The sequence below is a fragment of the Mastigoproctus giganteus genome, chromosome 4, assembly GCF_048544385.1.
Source record: "Mastigoproctus giganteus isolate SK-2022 chromosome 4, ASM4854438v1, whole genome shotgun sequence".
NCBI lineage: Eukaryota > Metazoa > Arthropoda > Arachnida > Uropygi > Thelyphonidae > Mastigoproctus > Mastigoproctus giganteus.
The window spans coordinates 73,386,317-73,405,597 of NC_143578.1; the positions used below are offsets into that span (position 1 = coordinate 73,386,317).

Consider the following 19,281-nt stretch of genomic DNA (forward strand, 5'->3'; position numbering starts at 1 on the left):
GTTTTGCATTCTCTTTGAGTGGCACCATATTTCCAATATCCCTATAATGTCTGCATTTGATGACTTAACTAATACACCAAGTTCATCAAATTTATATACTATTCTCCTAGCGTTAGTGTGCAAGCAGGTTTATGTGCACCTGTTTTAGCTCTCAATAACTCTAATACAGTTGAAATATTTGCTTGTCCCATGAAGATTCCCAGCAGGACTTATAATCCCTCATACCTTGCTTTTGAGGCTGCTGCATATCTCAATAGAAAAACAATCAATTTAATGCTGCTTGTGGCTGCTATTAAACTTTTAGTCTGTGTATTCACCAATCTAGCAGTTTTCTAACCCATCTAACACTACCTCAATACCATCAGCAGATATTTTTGCACTCCTATTTAAATGTGTCCCATCTCTGTAAAAAATAAACAGTCTACACTGTTAACAAGCACAGACCATGCCTAAAAAAATTTATCATATCGATACCAATATCTGTAGGGCCAAATTGATTGACAAGATTCTGTCATGTATTCCCTTCTTAGATAAACTTAGTAGGCTTCAGAGATAGTCAGAAAAAGAAAAGTATTAGTATGTTTTAATGCAGAAGAATGCACTGTCTTGCACTTCAGGAATATCAACTCCAAAATAACTTACACACTTTCGTCGGGTTGAACTAAAAAGAATAGAGGAAGAAAGAGATTTGGGAGTTGCAATACAGTTGTATATGAAGTTCTCCGAGCAGTGTAGACAGGTAACAAGGAAGATCCTTGGTGTCTTATCAATGATTTATTGAACATTTGCTTATAGAGATTTGGGGGGGAGTCATTATTCCACTGTAAGGCAATTTTAATATTATGCTTGGAATATTGTGTTCACGTATGGAGACTGAATCTAAAAAAAGACAAAGCATCTTGAAAGAGTCCAAGGACAGGCAGCCTGCCTGGCGAGATTGCCAAAAGGACATCCACATGAGGAAAGACTTAGATTGTGTGGGCATGCAAACTAGACACCTTAGAGGAAATTTAATTGAAGTGTGTGAGGTGCTGAGAGGTGAAAGTGAAATGAATGAGGATGAAATTTGCACTGTTATAAATGATTCCTGAGCTAGAGGCCATGAATTCTAATTATGGGAAAATAGATTTAGACTGGATTATAAGAAGTTTTCTTTTAGCCAATTAGTTGTTAATTACCAGAAAGTTTCTTCCTCTGGAGTTTGTAGTTGTCCATTTGTTCTGTTTTAAATTCTGTCCTGCTTTTGCATTTAACAACTTCACCTATTAAAAGTAGAATTAATTTGAATTTTGTGTTTTGTACTAAAGTTTGTATCATTCCCCTTTAGTGCTGTTGTTTCTTATATAGTAAAACTGTCTTATTGTATGTCTGTGGTTGGACTGCCTAATCATGTTGCTGCATTATATAGTTTGGATTGTGTTCACTGATGTTTATTCTTTATTTTTCTGATTTAGTCAGTTAGACGTTTTAAGTGAATTAAAATTTGGCTATACAGGCAACCAGCGTATAACACAGTACTTCTACAACACGGTTTTGTAACACAATTGATAAATTGTGGCAATCCTCGCACAACACAGTGCTTGTATACGGTTTTGCTCTAACATGGTTTGAGAATTGCGGGAAATCTTGCATAACACTGTATTTTTGAGCTTTTTTGCTGGGGAAACCCTGCTATTATGTTAGGTGTAATTGTTAACTTTTCCATTCTTTTTTTTTTTTTTTTAAATCCCTGCTGTTGACTCACTAGTCGTTATCGTCTTCATGATATTTTTCTAAAGCACATTTCTGGAGGTCACTACCATAAAACAATAAAAACAATTTACAGTTTCCACTTTATTGGTCTTTTCTGTCAGTGTAATCAATTATAAATGGGTAGCAAACTTGATCTTTTGCATTTACTGTAGTACCAATGTGTTTCCCCTTCCATGAAATATTCAATCATATAAAAAACATAAATAAATTTTCAGAAACTCATTACTCCGTATCTCACTCGTGCATATCGTGTTTGTTGCAACTTGTACGTGCTGTGTTCTTTGTTATTAATTGCTTATCATTTTTAATGTTTTAAATTTTACAACCAAAAAAAAAAGTCAGTAAACAGAAATATCAATTAGTTAGTATGTACATATTACAGTACGTATTGATTAAGCTATGTATGTAAGCGTAAATTTATTTTTATTTTGTTAACTAGAAAATATTCTTCCGATTTTCACGTATCATTTAACTTTGTTAATTCGTAACATAATAAAGTTAAATTTGTGCTTTATATCTTTAAAGCAGGGGATCCACTCTTTTTTGTTGGGATAACCGTGGGTTAGTTTCTGTGCTATTGAATTTGTGCTTGTTTGAGATCATAAAAAATTATGACTTCGAAGCACGCAGCTCATGACTTTTAAAGAGAACAGAAGGTACATGAAATCTAGGTGCTGCAGAAGAGATTGTGCCTAGCAGCAATTGAAGAGGAAGAAAATTAAATGAACGTATATTATCTGACATATAAGTATCACAGTTTGTAAGGTAAGGCATTTGTTCAGTTATTACTATTTAAGTTACTACTGTTATAAAATAAAGTTAAAATATTAAGTTATTACTACTATAAAAAAATAAAAAAAAAGGTGTATTTTTGTTAGCTTTTGGAACGTAACCCCCCTTTTTGTATTGGTTCTTAGTCCCGTATAATACGGTTTCACATTACACGAGATTTTGTAGGAACCAAACTATCATGTTATACGAAGGTTACCTGTACTTGAATTTAAAAATGAAAGAAGATTTTGGAGATTAAGATGCATATTTATTATCACGCTTTAATTACAAGTTTTATTAAACATATATCATTTTTGCCGGATAATAAAGCCACACCAGACCATAAGATGTACACAAATTTTAGAAGAAGAATTTTGGGAAAAAATATTTTACTGCATATATTTGAAACGTAGATAAAAGTATCATGTTCTTGGTTGGAGATTTTCCATGTACAGTCGATTCTGGTTATTTGGGACACATCGGGACTAGTGCATTTTGGCCCGATTAAGCAGCTGCCCCAATTATCCGAAGTTTCATGTAAATTGTTGAAAATATGGACTCCCGCTTTACAATTGGTTCACTCTACAATCAAATCACATCACCATAGTAAAGTACTGTTCACTATATGATGTGTAGTAAGCACCAACATTGTGATCACGTTTGTGAATTGTATTTTAATTCTATTAAACAGCAATTCTAATTAGCAAAAATAGGAGGAATGTTATTCATGGGCTATAAAAGTAAAGATATATTAAGCACAAATTTACCCTTTATACCTTACCATTAAAAAATATTTACAATTAAAAAATTAAATGATACATGAAAATCAGATGAATATACATGATAATCGGAATAATAAGAGAAGTTTACCTCAATATAGTACATAGAACACTTTCGTATGATACTCTCCAGAAATTAAAACAAAAAAAAAAAAAATCGTTTTAATTTCTGGAGAGTATCATACGGAAGTGTTATACGTACTATATGAGGTAAACTCCTCTTATTATTTTACAAATATTAATGTCAACGTAGAACGTATTGAGCATTACAGCTCTGATTCATACTATCTAGTACTATTAATATGTACATACTAACTAGTTGACATTTCTGTTCACTGACATGTCTGGGTGGGGGTTAAAATTTAAAACATTAAAAGATAAGCAATTAATAACAAAGAACACGGCACACACACACACAATTTCAAGTAATACGATATGCGCAAGTGAGAATAGAGTAACAAGTTAAGAAGCTTTAAAAATAGGAATGAAGAGAAGATTCCATGGAATTGTAAACAAATTTCACCATAATAACCCACAGAATTCCAGCTGTCAGTATTGCAAATTCAATAAGATCTAGTTTACTATCCATTTATGATAGATTGTATTAACAGAAAAGCCCAATAAACAGGTGACTGCTAATTGCTTTTATTGTTTTATGGTTGGGACCTCCAGAAATCCAACCAAATTACGTGCTATGGTCGAAGACAATCGTAGGGTAATCTCCAGTGCTGTGGTCTCCTGCCCCAATTAAACGGCATGTTGTCCCAATTAAGCGAAGTAAACCCTGGCTATTTTCTCAATTGGGTTCTGTTTTTTAAGATTTGCCCCAAATAAATGGCTGCCCCGATTAACTGGTGGCCCAAATTACCAGAATCCACTGTATTATAAAATCTGAAAAAGGTAACACATTTGCATTGTGTACTGTATGTAGATGCGATATTTCAATTTCAAGCTGCAGAAAATCCAGTGGAATCGGAGCATTAGCAAACAAATAAGCATAGGGACAGTGTGCAGTGCAGAGAAAGAAATGCAACAGTGCATTTAGTATTTCATAGTGATGATGATGTTATATGTGTCAAATGTTTATTTGCATCTTTTGTCATAGAATGTTCCTCTGAGTTGTACTGATCATGCATGTGTGTAGTGTTCAGAAATATGTTTTCTTATAGTGAATTAGCAAAAAAATACAGTTGTGCAAGAACAAAAACAGGCATTGTTTGTGAAATTGCACAGATAGGGAAAGAAGTAGTAGTGATAGCGCTGAAAAATGGGAAAATTTTTTCCAAATTATGATCCCAGAGTATATCTCATTGTGTGAACTTTCATGAGAAAAATTGACAGATTGAGAGCAGCTTGCTCTCAGTGCCAGCATCAGAAAGTGACACAACAAAGCATTGGGCATCTTCCAAACAACCTCATACCATGTGGGATTCTAAAAAAGGTCTGGTATTTGATGTTGACAATTCACCTCTTTATGGTAGGCCTGAAAACTGGATTAGGAAAGGTATTAAGAGAGGAGATGGAGCACTAGGTGGTAATAGACTATCCATGTCATCTTATTAGTTTGAGTGCAGGAAAGGGAGAAGCTGCATGCTTTCCATGAAAGTGAATGAATATCTGGTGAAAATTTATTGACATCTAAAAAGTGCTAAAAGGAGAGATTTGACATTTTTGCTGCTGCCTATATTTCAGGGTGTATACCAGGTGCTACAATTTTTGAGTATTTAAGAGCATCTTTAATATCTGTCTAAAAAAATTATAGCTAAAATCAAACAATTAACTTTTGCTCTGAGCTATAAATCAGAACAAACAATTTTTTTTTTTTAATCAGTATTTTATACAAGTCTTTACAGCATGATTACAGCACTCTGTGATTAGCATGGGCACACAGAGCGGCCTGCAGCTACGCAGCCCCATTTTCAGTGGAGTTTGATGTACTGTGTGTTGTAACACCTTACTCCATCACCAGCATTCCAATTACTGGCTAGTTGCACCACAGTCGCCCTTCTGTTGCAACATACCATCTGGGAGAGCTTTCACTCACCTCAAGCTTCGATGAGCTGTGGTCGTCCAACACCTTGCTGGTGGTTCGCGGGTTTTTCCTCCTAGGACCACTTTTGGTAGGTACTAACCACGGCTGACTGTGAGCACCCCACTAGCCATGCTGTTTCGGATATGCTCTGACCCAGTCGTCTGGCCATTACAATTTGGCCTTTGTCAAACTCGCTTAAGTCCGCTGCCTTTCCCATCTGAAGAACAAGAGTAACACTGATTAATGGAGCTCAATATCAGGTGTTTTTTATACCTGACCCACACGTGCCGTAGTTCACCTGCATTTGCTTTGATTTCCATAACCACTCGCTGGTCAATGTTTCGGCTCATCGGTGTATATCATTGGTTACGCTTGCACTTCGAATACTGCTGTACAGGTTGGAAGCCTTCTTTTAGGAAGGATCTAGATCTTTTGTAAAGGGTGCAGAGTGGAACTACAAGATTAATTAGGAGCCCAGAAGAGTAAAAGAAAGACTTCGGTTGTGCAAATTGCAGCTTCTGGAATCCAAGCACATGCCATGAGACCTGATTGAAGTGTTAAAGGCTTTAAATGGATTGAGTAAACTAAATGCTGATGGCATCCTTACTTCTTCTCAAACATGAGGGAACATAAATTGAAATAGGATATTGCAGGAATATATGTGCCTGAGAGTAATGATTGTTGAATCAAACTACCATCTAGCATTTTGTGGAAGAGGGTAGTTTGAGTAAATTTAAGGAAAGATTAGATAAATTATTAAAGGGGATGGACTGATGTGAGTATTTTTTTTTTTTTTTTTTTTGGGTAATGCTATATAAGCGTGATATTTTTCATCATTTGCCTCTACTAATACTAACTGTAGATCTTTATATTTTAAGAAATGGCTGTTGAATTTTGAATCATAAAAAAAAATTAGCTGTTATGAATCTAGTAAAATATTTATTCATACCAGATATGCGATTGCTTATTCTTATATTTTATTAGTGTTGCTATTCAAAACTCCATTACATTTTTTTCCTTTTATTTTGTATAGAGTACACATCCCAGAATTTTTTTGCGCATAATTTTGAAATATCATTTATAAATATTGAACACAAAAAATATTTTCATATTATAATCATGTCATTTCATAATCAAAATTGTTTTTTCTGCCCCCCAGGTATGGGTCTTTCTTTTCTTGTTGATTTTATTCGTTTACTTGAGCCAACTCATGTGGTCCAGCTAGAAATAAAACAACACAAGACTTTATCACTCACCCCAGAGTATGTTTATTATTCTGCTTGTGGATGGAGTACTGGTGGTGAACCTCCTAATTCAAATATTCCAAAATATGAGTTGATTATTCTTCCTTCTCCTGCAGAGCAATATAAAAATATTAGGTAAGACAGAGTTCTCGAGGGAAGTAAGACAAAAAATTGTTTTTTTTTATTAATTTACATTGAGGTTTTCATTGTATTTCTTAAAATTTTAGCTCAAAACTCATCTGTAACCACTATTAAAAATCTAATTTAATAATAATCTAACAGATAACTTACATTAGATTTTTCTAGATTACTTATTATCAGTAGTCAAAAAGATATTAAAACAACATGGCTGTCAACTTTCTGGATTTACAATGGAGAATCCATCTTTTATATCCAATCAGACCCATCTTTATCTCAACATAGTAGTGACATAGTGATTTTTGTCTAGCAGGGATTTCCCCCAGCTACGCATTTTGACTCCGTGTAGAATACAGTACTCTGCATAAGGTCAGGGTGTGTGTGTGTTTTGTGAAGTATTAGTGTGGGTTGTGTTGTTCCTCTGGCCACTTAGCCTGGGGGCCTGTGGAGAGCCATTAACACCCCCAGCTTCCGTCACCATCCCGGGGAAGCGGGCCAGAACACATTAGGAGAGAAGAAAGCTCTGGTGAGGCAAACCCTGGGTAGCCTAGACATCCTAGGAGAACCCCCCAAAAAAAGAAAAAAATTATTGGAAAGGAGATAATGGGGAGATAAGAAGAGGGTAGGATAAAAGGGGTAGAGAACAGAGGGGGGCAGTATTTGAAGCACCTGCCTAATTTGAAAAGGGAGACAGTAAGGGAACCCCTGGTACAGGATGCCCATCTTAATCCAGAGGGTGCAAGTTGTAAGTGGGTGGTGGGGTGACCACCAGGCGAAAGGGGGATGGGGGCCACCCAGGGTGGAGGGAAGGAGACTCAACCACCCCAGGTGGTAGGAATAAAAGAACATAGGGAAAGAGATCCCTATGGTGGAGCATGCCTTTTACAGCTCTGTCCCACACTGGCCTGGGGGGTTACCCTAATGGCCAATGTCAGCATTGGCCATTAGGGTAACTCCCTGAAAGCTACAGCATGGTGTCGGTTTGGATTACCATTAGGCCCCTGAGGGCCTGCTTAGCCATCAGTCTGTCTGGTGATAGAACATGCTAAGATAGAATATGCAATTAATAATAACTTTCATTCACTCAACATTCACACATTTTTTATTTTTTATAGTTTTTTCTTATATTTGCTATTTTATACCTTTTTCTTACATTTAAATTTTTTTTAAATGTTTTCTTACACTTTAGGTTTTGTAATGTTTAAATATGTTTAATTTGTTTTTCTTACATTTTATAGACAACACATATTTTATATATTTTTACCCTTTTGCAATTTTTTTTTTTTTTTTTTTTTTTGGTTCATTCATCCATCTCTTTTGTGCCAGGAAGGTGGGGTATGCAGTCAATATGGCAAATGTAATATATCAATAACCAACATCATTTAATCTAGCCTATATGAGAGGATAACTAATTAAAGTAATTGATTAAAATAATAGACATTTACAAATTTATGTGACTTGAAAATATAATATAATGGGGTAAAAGTTCCCTTTTATATCATATATTATTACTTGTGTTCTATCATTCAGTTCATTTGATTAGTCAATCTCAGTCAGTCATTCTCTCATATGCTTATTTTTATTCATGCACTTCAATATTCATTTATTCATCCACACAGTCATTCAACTCAGTTTCCCAGTCACCACAATGCTCAGCCATTCTCATTCAGACATATTCAGTCATTCACATTTTCCACAACATTTAGTCTTTCACATTCACCAAAACTGCTCAGGCTTCCACGTTTACCCCACTAGTCACCACTTTTACCAGAACAATCAGCCAATCACATTCACCACAATACTCAGTCTTTCAAACCATTCACTCACAGCCATCTTCTACTCACTTCCTAGCATTTAGATTGCTTATTTACACAGTCACACCACAGTGACTCTGTTATTACTGTTATTCTTCAGCTGAGGGGTCATTTATCAATCAGTCAATTTACCAATTTAACATTTATAAATTTAATTTGAATCGTTTAATTAAAAAATTTTACAATTCAATTTAATCATTTATCAATTTAACAATCAATCACTCACATTCACCACAACAATCAGTCACTCACATTCACCACAATACTTACTCTTTCGTATCATTTACTCATAGCCATGCATCTACTCACTTTCTAGCATTTAGACTTGCTCATTCATACAAGCATACCACAGTGACACTCAGCTTACTGTTATTCTTCAGCTGAGAAGTAGCCCTGGCTGCCTCTCAGCTGAAGGCACTATTTAGCCTCCTGGTGGTCCTATCGGTTATTTGGTAAATTTAAGTATGTTTACCCAATTTGATTTTAGGACATGTGTTATGATGGGGAGCAGTACAGTACCAGCCTGCCCTTATTCCCATTTAGTCACTTAGGTTGTTTTCCTGTCCCCAACAATTGGTTACAGAGCCTACTGGTGGGGGGGGAGTCAAGTTTGGCAATCTTGTCTGGTATGTTTCTTAATCTCAGGCAGTCATGTCAAGTTAATCTTGTCATTCTCTGGGCATGGGGAGGACATGAGCTGATATAATTAATGAGCTATGGATTTAGTACAGGATTTGGTTCATCCCACAGCGCCAGTTCTGCTTACCAAAAGTGGCCCACTGGGCACTCACATCCTTTCGTCCGGGCTTCGAGTCAAGCAAGCCGGACTTCTCACCCATTTAAAGTTTGAGAATAAGTTGAGGTCGTTTCGGCCCCAAGGCCTCTAATCATTCGCTTTACCGGATGAGACTGATTCCCTCAAGCGCCAGCTATCCTGAGGGAAACTTCGGAGGGAACCAGCTACTAGATGGTTCGATTAGTCTTTCGCCCCTATACCCAGGTCTGACGATCGATTGCAGTGCCTGTCTTTGCAAGTCTCTCGTGATTTCAAATGCTTTTTGTGCAGAGTTGGTGAAGGCCTTATAAGGGCTCTCCTCCACTATAAATAGGTGTTCTTGGTCCCTAAGAAGGGGACCAATTTCTGTAATAAGCTGGTTTCTTTGTGTTTCATATATTGTTCAGTTGTACAGGACATGCACCCAATCCTCACTTTCACCACAAGTACACTGGGGATCATCAGTCAGTTCCAAGGAAGCCAACTTAAGTGACTTAGAGCTAACCAGAGCCATCTGAGGTAGAAACTTTCTGGTGACAGCACCTTTGGTTTCTTGCTCCCATTTGGTTTGCCATATTTGATGTACAGATGCACTGATGTTAGTAAACATTTCTTGAGGAGGCCACAGCAGTTTCCTGTGGCTGTATATACTGGAAAAAATGTTAACGCAGCCTAGCCTTAATTTTGTTCTGTTAATTATTATTAATATAATTAACAAATCAGGAAAGGTTTCTAAAGTGAGTAATATCTTATAATTGCTATAGTGGCATCATTACTTTGGCACACTGTCAAACCCTATCTAGCAAGAGTTAAGTCTCAGTCTTATAGAATTTAATGAGTTCTGCTGTATATGTATTGGAGTTTGTTTTTTTTTTTTTTTTTTTTCTCCCCATTTTACCATTATTATATTATATCAACGTTTTGCAGGAAAAAATATATTTCTCCACCAGTTTGTAGGTCACTGGCAACACTTGCTTATTTTGGTCGCATGCAAACTCTTCATTCGGATTTAGCACCATTAACAGATTCTTCTACTTACTGGTAAGAAATGAACTTAGTATTTATTAGTTTTTCATTTTAATTCCTATTTCATAGAGATTTATTTCTCTTTTTTAGTATATGACTATTTATTTTAAATGGGATCTTTAAAATGCTATTTTTATGACTTACTCTGATGCTTCCATAAGCAAATGATAGTAATTATGAGGCGCCTCCATAGCCAGGTGGGCAGGAGCAGCAGTGCGTAGCACACGCTTCTTGATTAGAACGGGGTTCGAGCCCATGAGCCACCAAATATGGAGGATGCGGAAAGGTCAGGGAATGACCACCGCATATACCCGGAGCAATATGGCCTTAGTTGCTAATGCACCTAAAAAAAAAAAAAAAAAGTAATTATGAAAGCAGTTAGATATGAATGATACCTTGAGAAATTCTTCATCATAAAGAGTTATGAAAGTACTAATTTCAAAATAATGAAAATAGAATTAAATAGTAACCTGCAAAATCTCTAATTAAATTAAAAATAAAATAATGAATGTGACTAGGACTATAAAGCTACTTATAGAATAAGATTTAAAATGACAATTAAATCAATAAAATGGTAAAAGTCTTCAAAAACTTAAGTTTCTTGGAGCTGAAAATTCCTTGACTTGCACATAGATAATCTCGTTTCGCATGAAAGAAATTTGATGGAGGGTAATACTAGTCAGTCAGCTAAACCATTAAGGCAGAAAAATATAAATGGTCAAGGATGGTTGGTTGACAATTGTGCACTTATTAAAGTGCACCCTACTGCCTACAAAACTGTTATGCTATTTTGAGATTAAGTTCATACATAATTGTGTTATTCATAACACAGTTTTCGCAGGCATCAACAAAGCTGTGCTTGCTATTTCAAGAATAACATAACTGGAAAACCAGAAATTGAAAGGTTTTTGAAATTGGGGGAAAATAAATATATGGTTTTCAAAATTTTTAATTATTATTATTATTTATTATTATTTTTTATTTTTTTCAAATTTTTAGTTGAACTAGTACTTACCATCAGATTTCTTGGGTGCTGTCTTAATATAATTTAGGATAGTAATTGAAGAGCAGGGGATTCGTACAAAGTTAGTGCAAGAATATCAGATTTGTATGTAGATATATAAAAGCAAAGTTTTCTTTTAAACTGCATCATTAAATAACATTTCATATTGTAAATCCCTTCAGAGTTAGTTGTACTGATGTACTTTGAATAAGTAACCCTTCCCAAGTAGAGAAGAATATTGTTACTTATTCTCAGTTGAGTACCACTACCCAGAAAGGTATTAGCTCCATTTAGAGTTGTCTATTCATCAGTGGACAGTCACCATGAATGCTGGAACTCACAACTTGGTTGTAAATTTGTCTCTCAATCTGTTGATTGCAGATTGAGAGATGCCAAAAGTGGTAGGAAGCTTAAATTCCTTGCAGTTTAAGAACAAATGCTTCATGATATGGAAAATATATATAACATTGTATAGGTTAAGCTAGTATCATTAGATTTATATAAGAATAAATAATAGTATATTTCTCTTCTTTGGAAGGGTTACTTATTTGAAGTGTGCACGAGCGGGGAAAGTCATTGGGAATGGGGTTTGTGATAATTTGTTGTATGATGTTATTTTATGCAAACTGTTTGCTTTTATATGGCTCAATGCAAATTTGTACAGAGCCATATATGATGCTATATGCCTTTTGGGCATCACTTTCTCTCTCTCTCTCTCTCTCTCTCTCTCTCTCTCTCTCTCTCTCTCTCTCTCTCTCTGCCTGCCTGCCTGCCTGCCTGATGGAGCGGCAGTAGATAGCACACGCTTCTTGATTAGACAGGAACCACCAAATACGGAGGATGCAGAAAGGTCAGGGAATGACCACCACATATCCTCGGAGCAATATGGCCTTAGTTGCTAATGGTCCTAAAAACCAAATAACAACAACAGTGTGTGTGTATCGTATTGAATTTTTCACAGCTTGCTGATGGTTGTAATATTGTGTGAAATACCATGATTTGTTACTTATAAACTGTTTTAAATACAGATATAACAATTGCACTAATATAAAGTTTTTAAAAATCTCCCTTATAATTAGATGTCAAAAACTAAACAACGTACGGTCAGGCCAAACTTCCATATAATGAATTTTTCTATGTAGTGAACTTTTTTTGATTTCCCCTTGGTCATTACATTGAAAATAGTTTCCGTATAATGAAGAAAATTTCAATATAATGAACTAATTTCAAGAGACTCAGGTTTATGCATTGTTCCCACCTCTGGCCTTTAAGAAATAGAGCTGATGCTGTAGAAAGCATGAATTAAAAGCCAAAAGGATTAAGATTTAATACCTTTAGCTCTTAAAAGCTAAAGGGATTAATTCCACAAATTAAGAGCTAAAACATTTTACAATTTAGTGGTGCCCGTAAAACAGGAGGAAACTGGCCAACCAGCGTGGGATAGAAAAAGATGGAAGGTTTTGGGAGAGACCTTTACCCAGAAGTGGGTCAGCAATGGCTAAAAAGAAGAAGTAAAACCTATACATCTTATGCACTACTGTACTGAGAAGTCACACTGATCAGCTGTCATCTGTATCCACAGCCATTGGCAAAGATTAAGGCATATTCCCAACATGGACGTTGGGTCTGATCAACCTGTTTTCTATTGCAAGCATACTATTAGAGAATTAGGAGAGAATGATTTTCCTTTATCCCGGAAATTCATTTTAGCTGTGCAAGTAAACTTACAGTGTCTAGGTGGAAATCCTTGAATGAATTGTGAAAAGGTGGAAAGGCTTTAATAGTGTAGATAGAAGCATTAAAAGAAAGAAATTGCTTTAAAATTTGGTATTCCTGCCAGTAGTGTGTTAACCATTCTGAAAAACTGTTTCAATTTTCAAACTGTTTCGAAATGGGACTCAATTGTAAGGGTGCGGTATTATGCCTGTATGAAGATGTAGATGATGCAGTTTTTAAGTGGATGAAGTTGATTCAAGGCCAAAACGTGCCAATATCAGAGCCATTGATAAAAGAAAAGGCTATGGAGTACGCATCTTTCCTGGGGCATAAAACTTTCCAGGCTAGTTCTGGTTGGCTGGACAAATTTAAAGAGTGCCATGGCTTACTCAAAAAAGTTATTTCTGACAAAAGTGGAGTTGCAATCGAAGACTATACCCATTGGAAAGAAACAGTTTTTAAAAAAAATTTTGAACAGTGGATTTTAAATTTCGATAGAAAGATGACAAAAGAAAAGAGAAAAATTGCATTGATTGTTGACAACTGCTCTGCCCGCTTTCACTCGGCAATTTCGAAACTTGCGAGTGTGAAGCTTGTTTTCTTCCCTCCAAATACCTTGTCTAAACTGCAAGGATTTGAAAATGCACTACCGAAGGTCCATCTGAAAAAAAATTATACTGGGAATAGAAACCAACCAACCTATAGATTCTGTTATAAATTTGTGGTTGTGCATATCAGAGTTGGCAAAAGTGTGGAGTCAAGATGTGTCAGAAATAACGATTAAGAATAGTTTTGTAAAAGCAGGTTTTCCTAAAACAATTAACCAATTAACAGCAATGAGAGGGATGAACTACTACAAGACATTGAGCAATCTTGGGAAGGGTTCCAAGCGAGGTTTGATCGGTGAAGAAATTGTTCTTGATGAATTTTTAGGAGTTGATAATGATGTATAGTAACTGATCCGAGCGACTCCAACATTTTGGAGTGTATTTAAAGAACTAGTGACAATATCGACGATGAGTTAAATGAAAATGAGGGCAACAAGGGAATGAGGGCAATAGCAATATTAAACCTTCCAAATGAGAAATGTTGGCAGCATTTGAAACTTTGCATCAAGGCCTTCAGTGGGAAGAAAATATATGAGTGTTTAAACAAATGTGAACATTTTTATGAACGGTGTGCAGTAGAATCCAGTGTACAACAAAAAATAACCAAATATTTTACAACATAATTCTTAAAAGTATACTAATACATTGTGTGCATCATGTAAGTAGTCATTTCTTAATATGTATGTATTAATAAATTAATTGTTTTAAAATGTTAGGAAATTTATTCATTCCCACTTATTTCTGAATTGTTTTCCATATTTTACTATATTTCTGAATTTACAGTATTTTTCACTTTTGAAAAGGTCATATTTCTTTATAATGAAATTTCTGTTTAACGAATTTTTTCAAGGGAACAATTGATTTCATTAAAAAAAGTTGAGTTGTAAAAATGTAGGAAAGACAGATAATTATGGTTTATTTTTTATGCAGTGTACCTTGGTCCTCTCTGGCAATCTATTTGTTTAATGACCATCTTGCACCTCATCACATACTCTATGCAATTAATGGATCTATTGTATCATTATGTAAGGTGGATCCCAAACAGGTAATTTAAATTTTTTGGTATAGTAATTGGATGTATCGAGGGTTTAGTGTCAAATAATGTTAACTACAAAATCATTTTGTGGGTAACGTTTTGTAATTAACCAAGAAAAAGTCATTTGACATTTTCTTGTTTTACCAAAATGTACTTACAGCCCAAGCTAACTTGTAAAGTACTAGACAGATACAGTTTTTAAACTGGATTTATTATTTTTATTTTTACTTACAAATATATACAGGTAGCTCTCGATTTACATAAGGGTTAGGTTCCTAGGGACACAGGCCCAAATGGAACCCTTTATATAATGGAGTTAATCGGAAATCCAGGGTTAGGTTCCGGGCACCAAAAATTCTACCTACCACTTTACATCAATTGTTTTATTTTATTAGCATTCTTCATAGTTGTAGTAATAGTCGATGGAAGCATATTCATAGCCCTACACACATTAGGGCGGCTTTCATCAGATTCTATCCTCCGAATATTGCATTAGGATTCAGTTAACTACTTTTACCAGACATGGCATGTCTTTATTCTATTAAATTAAAAACTTTACAACATGATTGGAAAAAACTGCATACGGCTATCACTATTATTATTTAATTTATTAATAGCACAATTAATAAAAAAATGTTAGTATAATAAATTTCCAACGTGTAAATAGCGTAAACAACAACCACTGAATGCTTCGCCGCATGGACCTTTACTACCCGCATCCACGAGTGGTTTCTTTGAGGTCAGGAATCTTTCTCGTCTCTGATACGAATACGCTAATTGCTGATTGGCTCAGATTGTCCTAAATCACTTGAACAGTGCATGATACATAGCATAGTATGTTGCCAATAAATTTTGTCTGACGATTTTAAACTTTCAATTTATAAAAAAAATTGCAAAAATAAAATGGCGTTGTGGTTAGTGATTAGTGCTATTGCGAATCGGCACAAATCGGACCAGCGCAAAACGAGTGCTACTTGTATATATATTTTTTATGAGTAATATGAAAAGAAAGTTAATAAATTGTAACAAACTTTAACTGATACTTATGGGCCAACGCATTTGCAACAGCAGTGATGCATTACGACCATAATGTGTATAAAATATGTTGTATATAGCAATTAATATTGAAATGGATTAAATAAGGTTAGTAAAAAAAAAAAAAAAAAAAAGAAAGAAAGAAAAAGAAGAGAATATAAATTAAATTAAAATATATACACAAAACTTATCGCTATTTACCCACAATCTAGGTGACTTCGTCTGGGCCAAATCACCCACACTGAAGGCAAAAAACGACAAGGAGGTCTTTGTTTCTGTAATGATCAATATATGAAATAATAATAGTAATAAATTTAGAAATTAAGTAATTTGAATCTAAACCAATTAAAGGTAGTTAAAAATTTTAGAATCAAAAGAAAGATAATATAAAGTAATAATGTAAGCACATATTGAACAACGTTGACCCGACAGAGAACTTAATTTAATAATTAAAATAAGAATAAATGTAAAGCAAAGGCATATCTACCGTATCCAGGATGCAATGTAGTAACAACAATAATCATCATGAAAGAAATGCAAATCCCTCTAGTGAGTGGATGTGCATGTGGTGACCCCTATGTGATGGATATGATAAATAGCCAATTAGTTAAAATTAAGTTAATGCCAAGGGAAACATGTGGATAGTAAGATGAATAAAAACTAATAGAGTAGGAATAATAGTACCTGAACACTGTGAAGGCGAAAATATAGTAGTACATATTAAGAAGTAGTTTCTCCTACATCCTCAGATTACCCTAAAAATTTCGGAGAAATAAAAACAAAGAGTGTAGGACAGCTTAAAGACGATGCAAGATATAAGTTGTAGCTCGGGTAAGCCCGGGATCGCAAACCAGTTCCTATAGTAGGCACCCTGAGCTGAATTTGCATGTCACCTTAGTGTTAACTTATTCATTAACTTTAATTTAACGTTATATCACCTTAGTGTTAAATTAAAATAAATGATACATTATAGTTTGCATACCGGTGGATACAAGTTTTCTAAGCCGTAAGTCACCAAGAAAGCTTTGCTTTCTTGGTGACTTATGGTGACTTACTTGAATAGTCACCAAGAAAGCAAAGCTTTCTTGGTGACTATATTATATACACACACACACACACACACACACACAGTAGACTCCTGATTAACCGGCCCCTTTGGAACTGGATCTCAGGCCGGATAAACGAATGGCTGGTTAATCTCAAAACACATGAAAAATACCATTTATAGGTTGTAAATTAAATTTAAAAAATATATACAGTATGTCGTATATAAATTTTTATTAAACATTTATTTAGGTAAAAAATCATTAATCTTCATTTGTCTTTTTGATTTAAATTCGTTTTTTTGAAGAAAAAGTCACACTTTTTCATAAGAATTATATGGGGGGTGTCTTAGTGTGCGCACGCGATGTAAGGAGTGTAAGGAAATCAGGCAACAACTCAACATTGTTATGGGCCTATATGAGAGTTTAAAGGACAGGGTGGATGCCCTCGAAGGATCTCTAAATTGAGGGGCCCATCAAGCTCTCAGCTGCCCACATCAATGCCAGAGCTTGCACTTGGTCATCACGCAACACAGTGGCAACCCCCCAAGGCAAAATGCGCTGGTCCCACAAGAACTAGTAATTGTTGGTGACTCTATTGTCAGGAAAATGGGGAACATATTGTGTAAAAAGGATAGGTGGAACAGGACCAGGGTATGTCTGTCAGGGGCAAAGGTTGATGATGTTGTAGAACAGATATCATCTTTTAGGCGCACAAAAGGTGATATAGTTGTACATATTGGCACTAATGATATTAGAGTAGGAGACCAGCAGAATTACTTAACAAGTACAGGTCACTGTTGAATAAAAGCCGTGAATTAGGGTTGAATTTGAAAGCGTCTGCAATTCTGCCCAGACACAATAGGAGGGAGCAAATGATGAGAGTCTTGTCGATCAATTCTGCCCTGGAGAGATTGAGCAAGGCTCAAGGGATAGAATTTTTCTCAGCCTGGTCTGTGCTTGTTAACAGGAGAGACTGCTTCTACAGGGATGGAATACACTTAAATAGAAAGGGTGCAAGAATATTTGCTGATGCTATCGAGGCAGTGTTCGGTGGGTCGGAAAACTGCTAGCTTGGGGGGATACAAGGACTAATAGATTAACAGTAGCCACAGGCAGAGGTGAAAGTGATTCTTGCACTGCTTCTATTGGAATGAGCAGCAGCCTGGAAAACAAGATGCAGAATATTTCGGAGACTACTGGGAGTCATTGCAGTACAAGTAAACACATGGGTTGTGTTAGGGTAGCTAAGAATAGGAACAGGTGTAGGTATACTTGCATGTACACCAATGCTAGGAGTTTGGTAAATAAATTTGATGAATTTGAGGTATTGCTCAAAAAATTAAAGGCAGATATTGTTGGGATATCAGAGACGTAGCGTCACACAGACAAGGAATGAAGAACTAGAATTTGGGGGGGGGATACAATGTGTCCAGAAAGGATAGACAGGATAGGAAGGGAGGAGGGGTTATGCTATTAGTTAAGAAACACATAAAATCCAAGGAAGTGAAGCCAGTCGACATCGCTGGATAGTGCAGTGTCAAGTCAGTTTGGTGTGACATAAGTATTGGGAGATCAAAATTGAGAGTAGGAGTGTGCTATAGGCCTAATGACTCTGATGAGTATAATAAGGAACTGTACAGGGAAATAGAGTGGGCCAGTAAATCAGAGAGTCTTTTAATGGGGGATTTTAATTTCCCAGATATTGACTGGAATTTGTGGGTTGGTCACTCACACACTAGCAAGGCTTTTGTGGATTTATTGGATGATTGTTTTCTACATCAGCATGTTCGGGAGGCAACTAGAGGGAGCAATACTCTTGATCTGATTATCAGTAGTGATCCTTCATGCATTAAGAATCTGCAGATAAAGGAACCACTAGGTGGCAGTGATCACAGTATGCTGAAGTCGGATTTACTCAAAGAGGTAACTACCATCAGGGGTAAAGGGAATGGTTTTTGCTTTCATAAAGGCAACTACGATGGACTGAGACAGTATTTAAATTCTATACAGTGGGACCAACTGATAATGTTACCAACAGCAAATTCAAAATGGGAAGCATTCAGAGAACTTATCTTGGAAGCTACTAGGCCTAAATGGATGTCAGGTGAACTAATAAGACATATGGCAGAGAAGAAAAATGCATGGGATACATATAAATATATGGGTGACATGGAAGCCTATGATAGATATAAGCTGGTCTGTAACAAAGTCACAAAGGAGATTAGGCAGGCAAAGGCAGATTATGAGAAATCCTTGGCAAAGAAAAACAGAAAACAGTTACGTAGCCGAGTGGTCAGGAGCGAGAGTGCATAGCACGCGTTCCTTGAGATGACCGGGGTTCAAGCCTGTGGCTGCTAAATACGGTGCTGTTTGTTGTATTCTGTGTATTTTGTAAACTGCTCTGACCATTTGGTCGTCCTGGTGTATAAACAGAAAAAAATTTATTTTAAACTCTAGAAGGAAAGGGATGAATCAGATTGGTCCACTGGATATTGATGGTTTTAAC

General features: G+C 35.7%; 1 protein-coding gene across 1 annotated transcript in view; it reads left to right on the forward strand.

Annotated features, from left to right (window-relative positions):
• The window catches only part of LOC150086833 (polynucleotide 5'-hydroxyl-kinase NOL9), a 176,081-nt gene that overhangs the window by 120,290 nt on the left and 36,510 nt on the right, over positions 1 to 19,281 (forward strand). Inside the window, exons 8-10 of the mRNA XM_090371608.1 lie at positions 6,494 to 6,713; positions 10,233 to 10,346; positions 14,589 to 14,703. Of these exons, the coding sequence (XP_090227734.1) occupies positions 6,494 to 6,713; positions 10,233 to 10,346; positions 14,589 to 14,703 (449 nt within the window). The remainder of the gene's footprint in view (positions 1 to 6,493; positions 6,714 to 10,232; positions 10,347 to 14,588; positions 14,704 to 19,281) is intronic.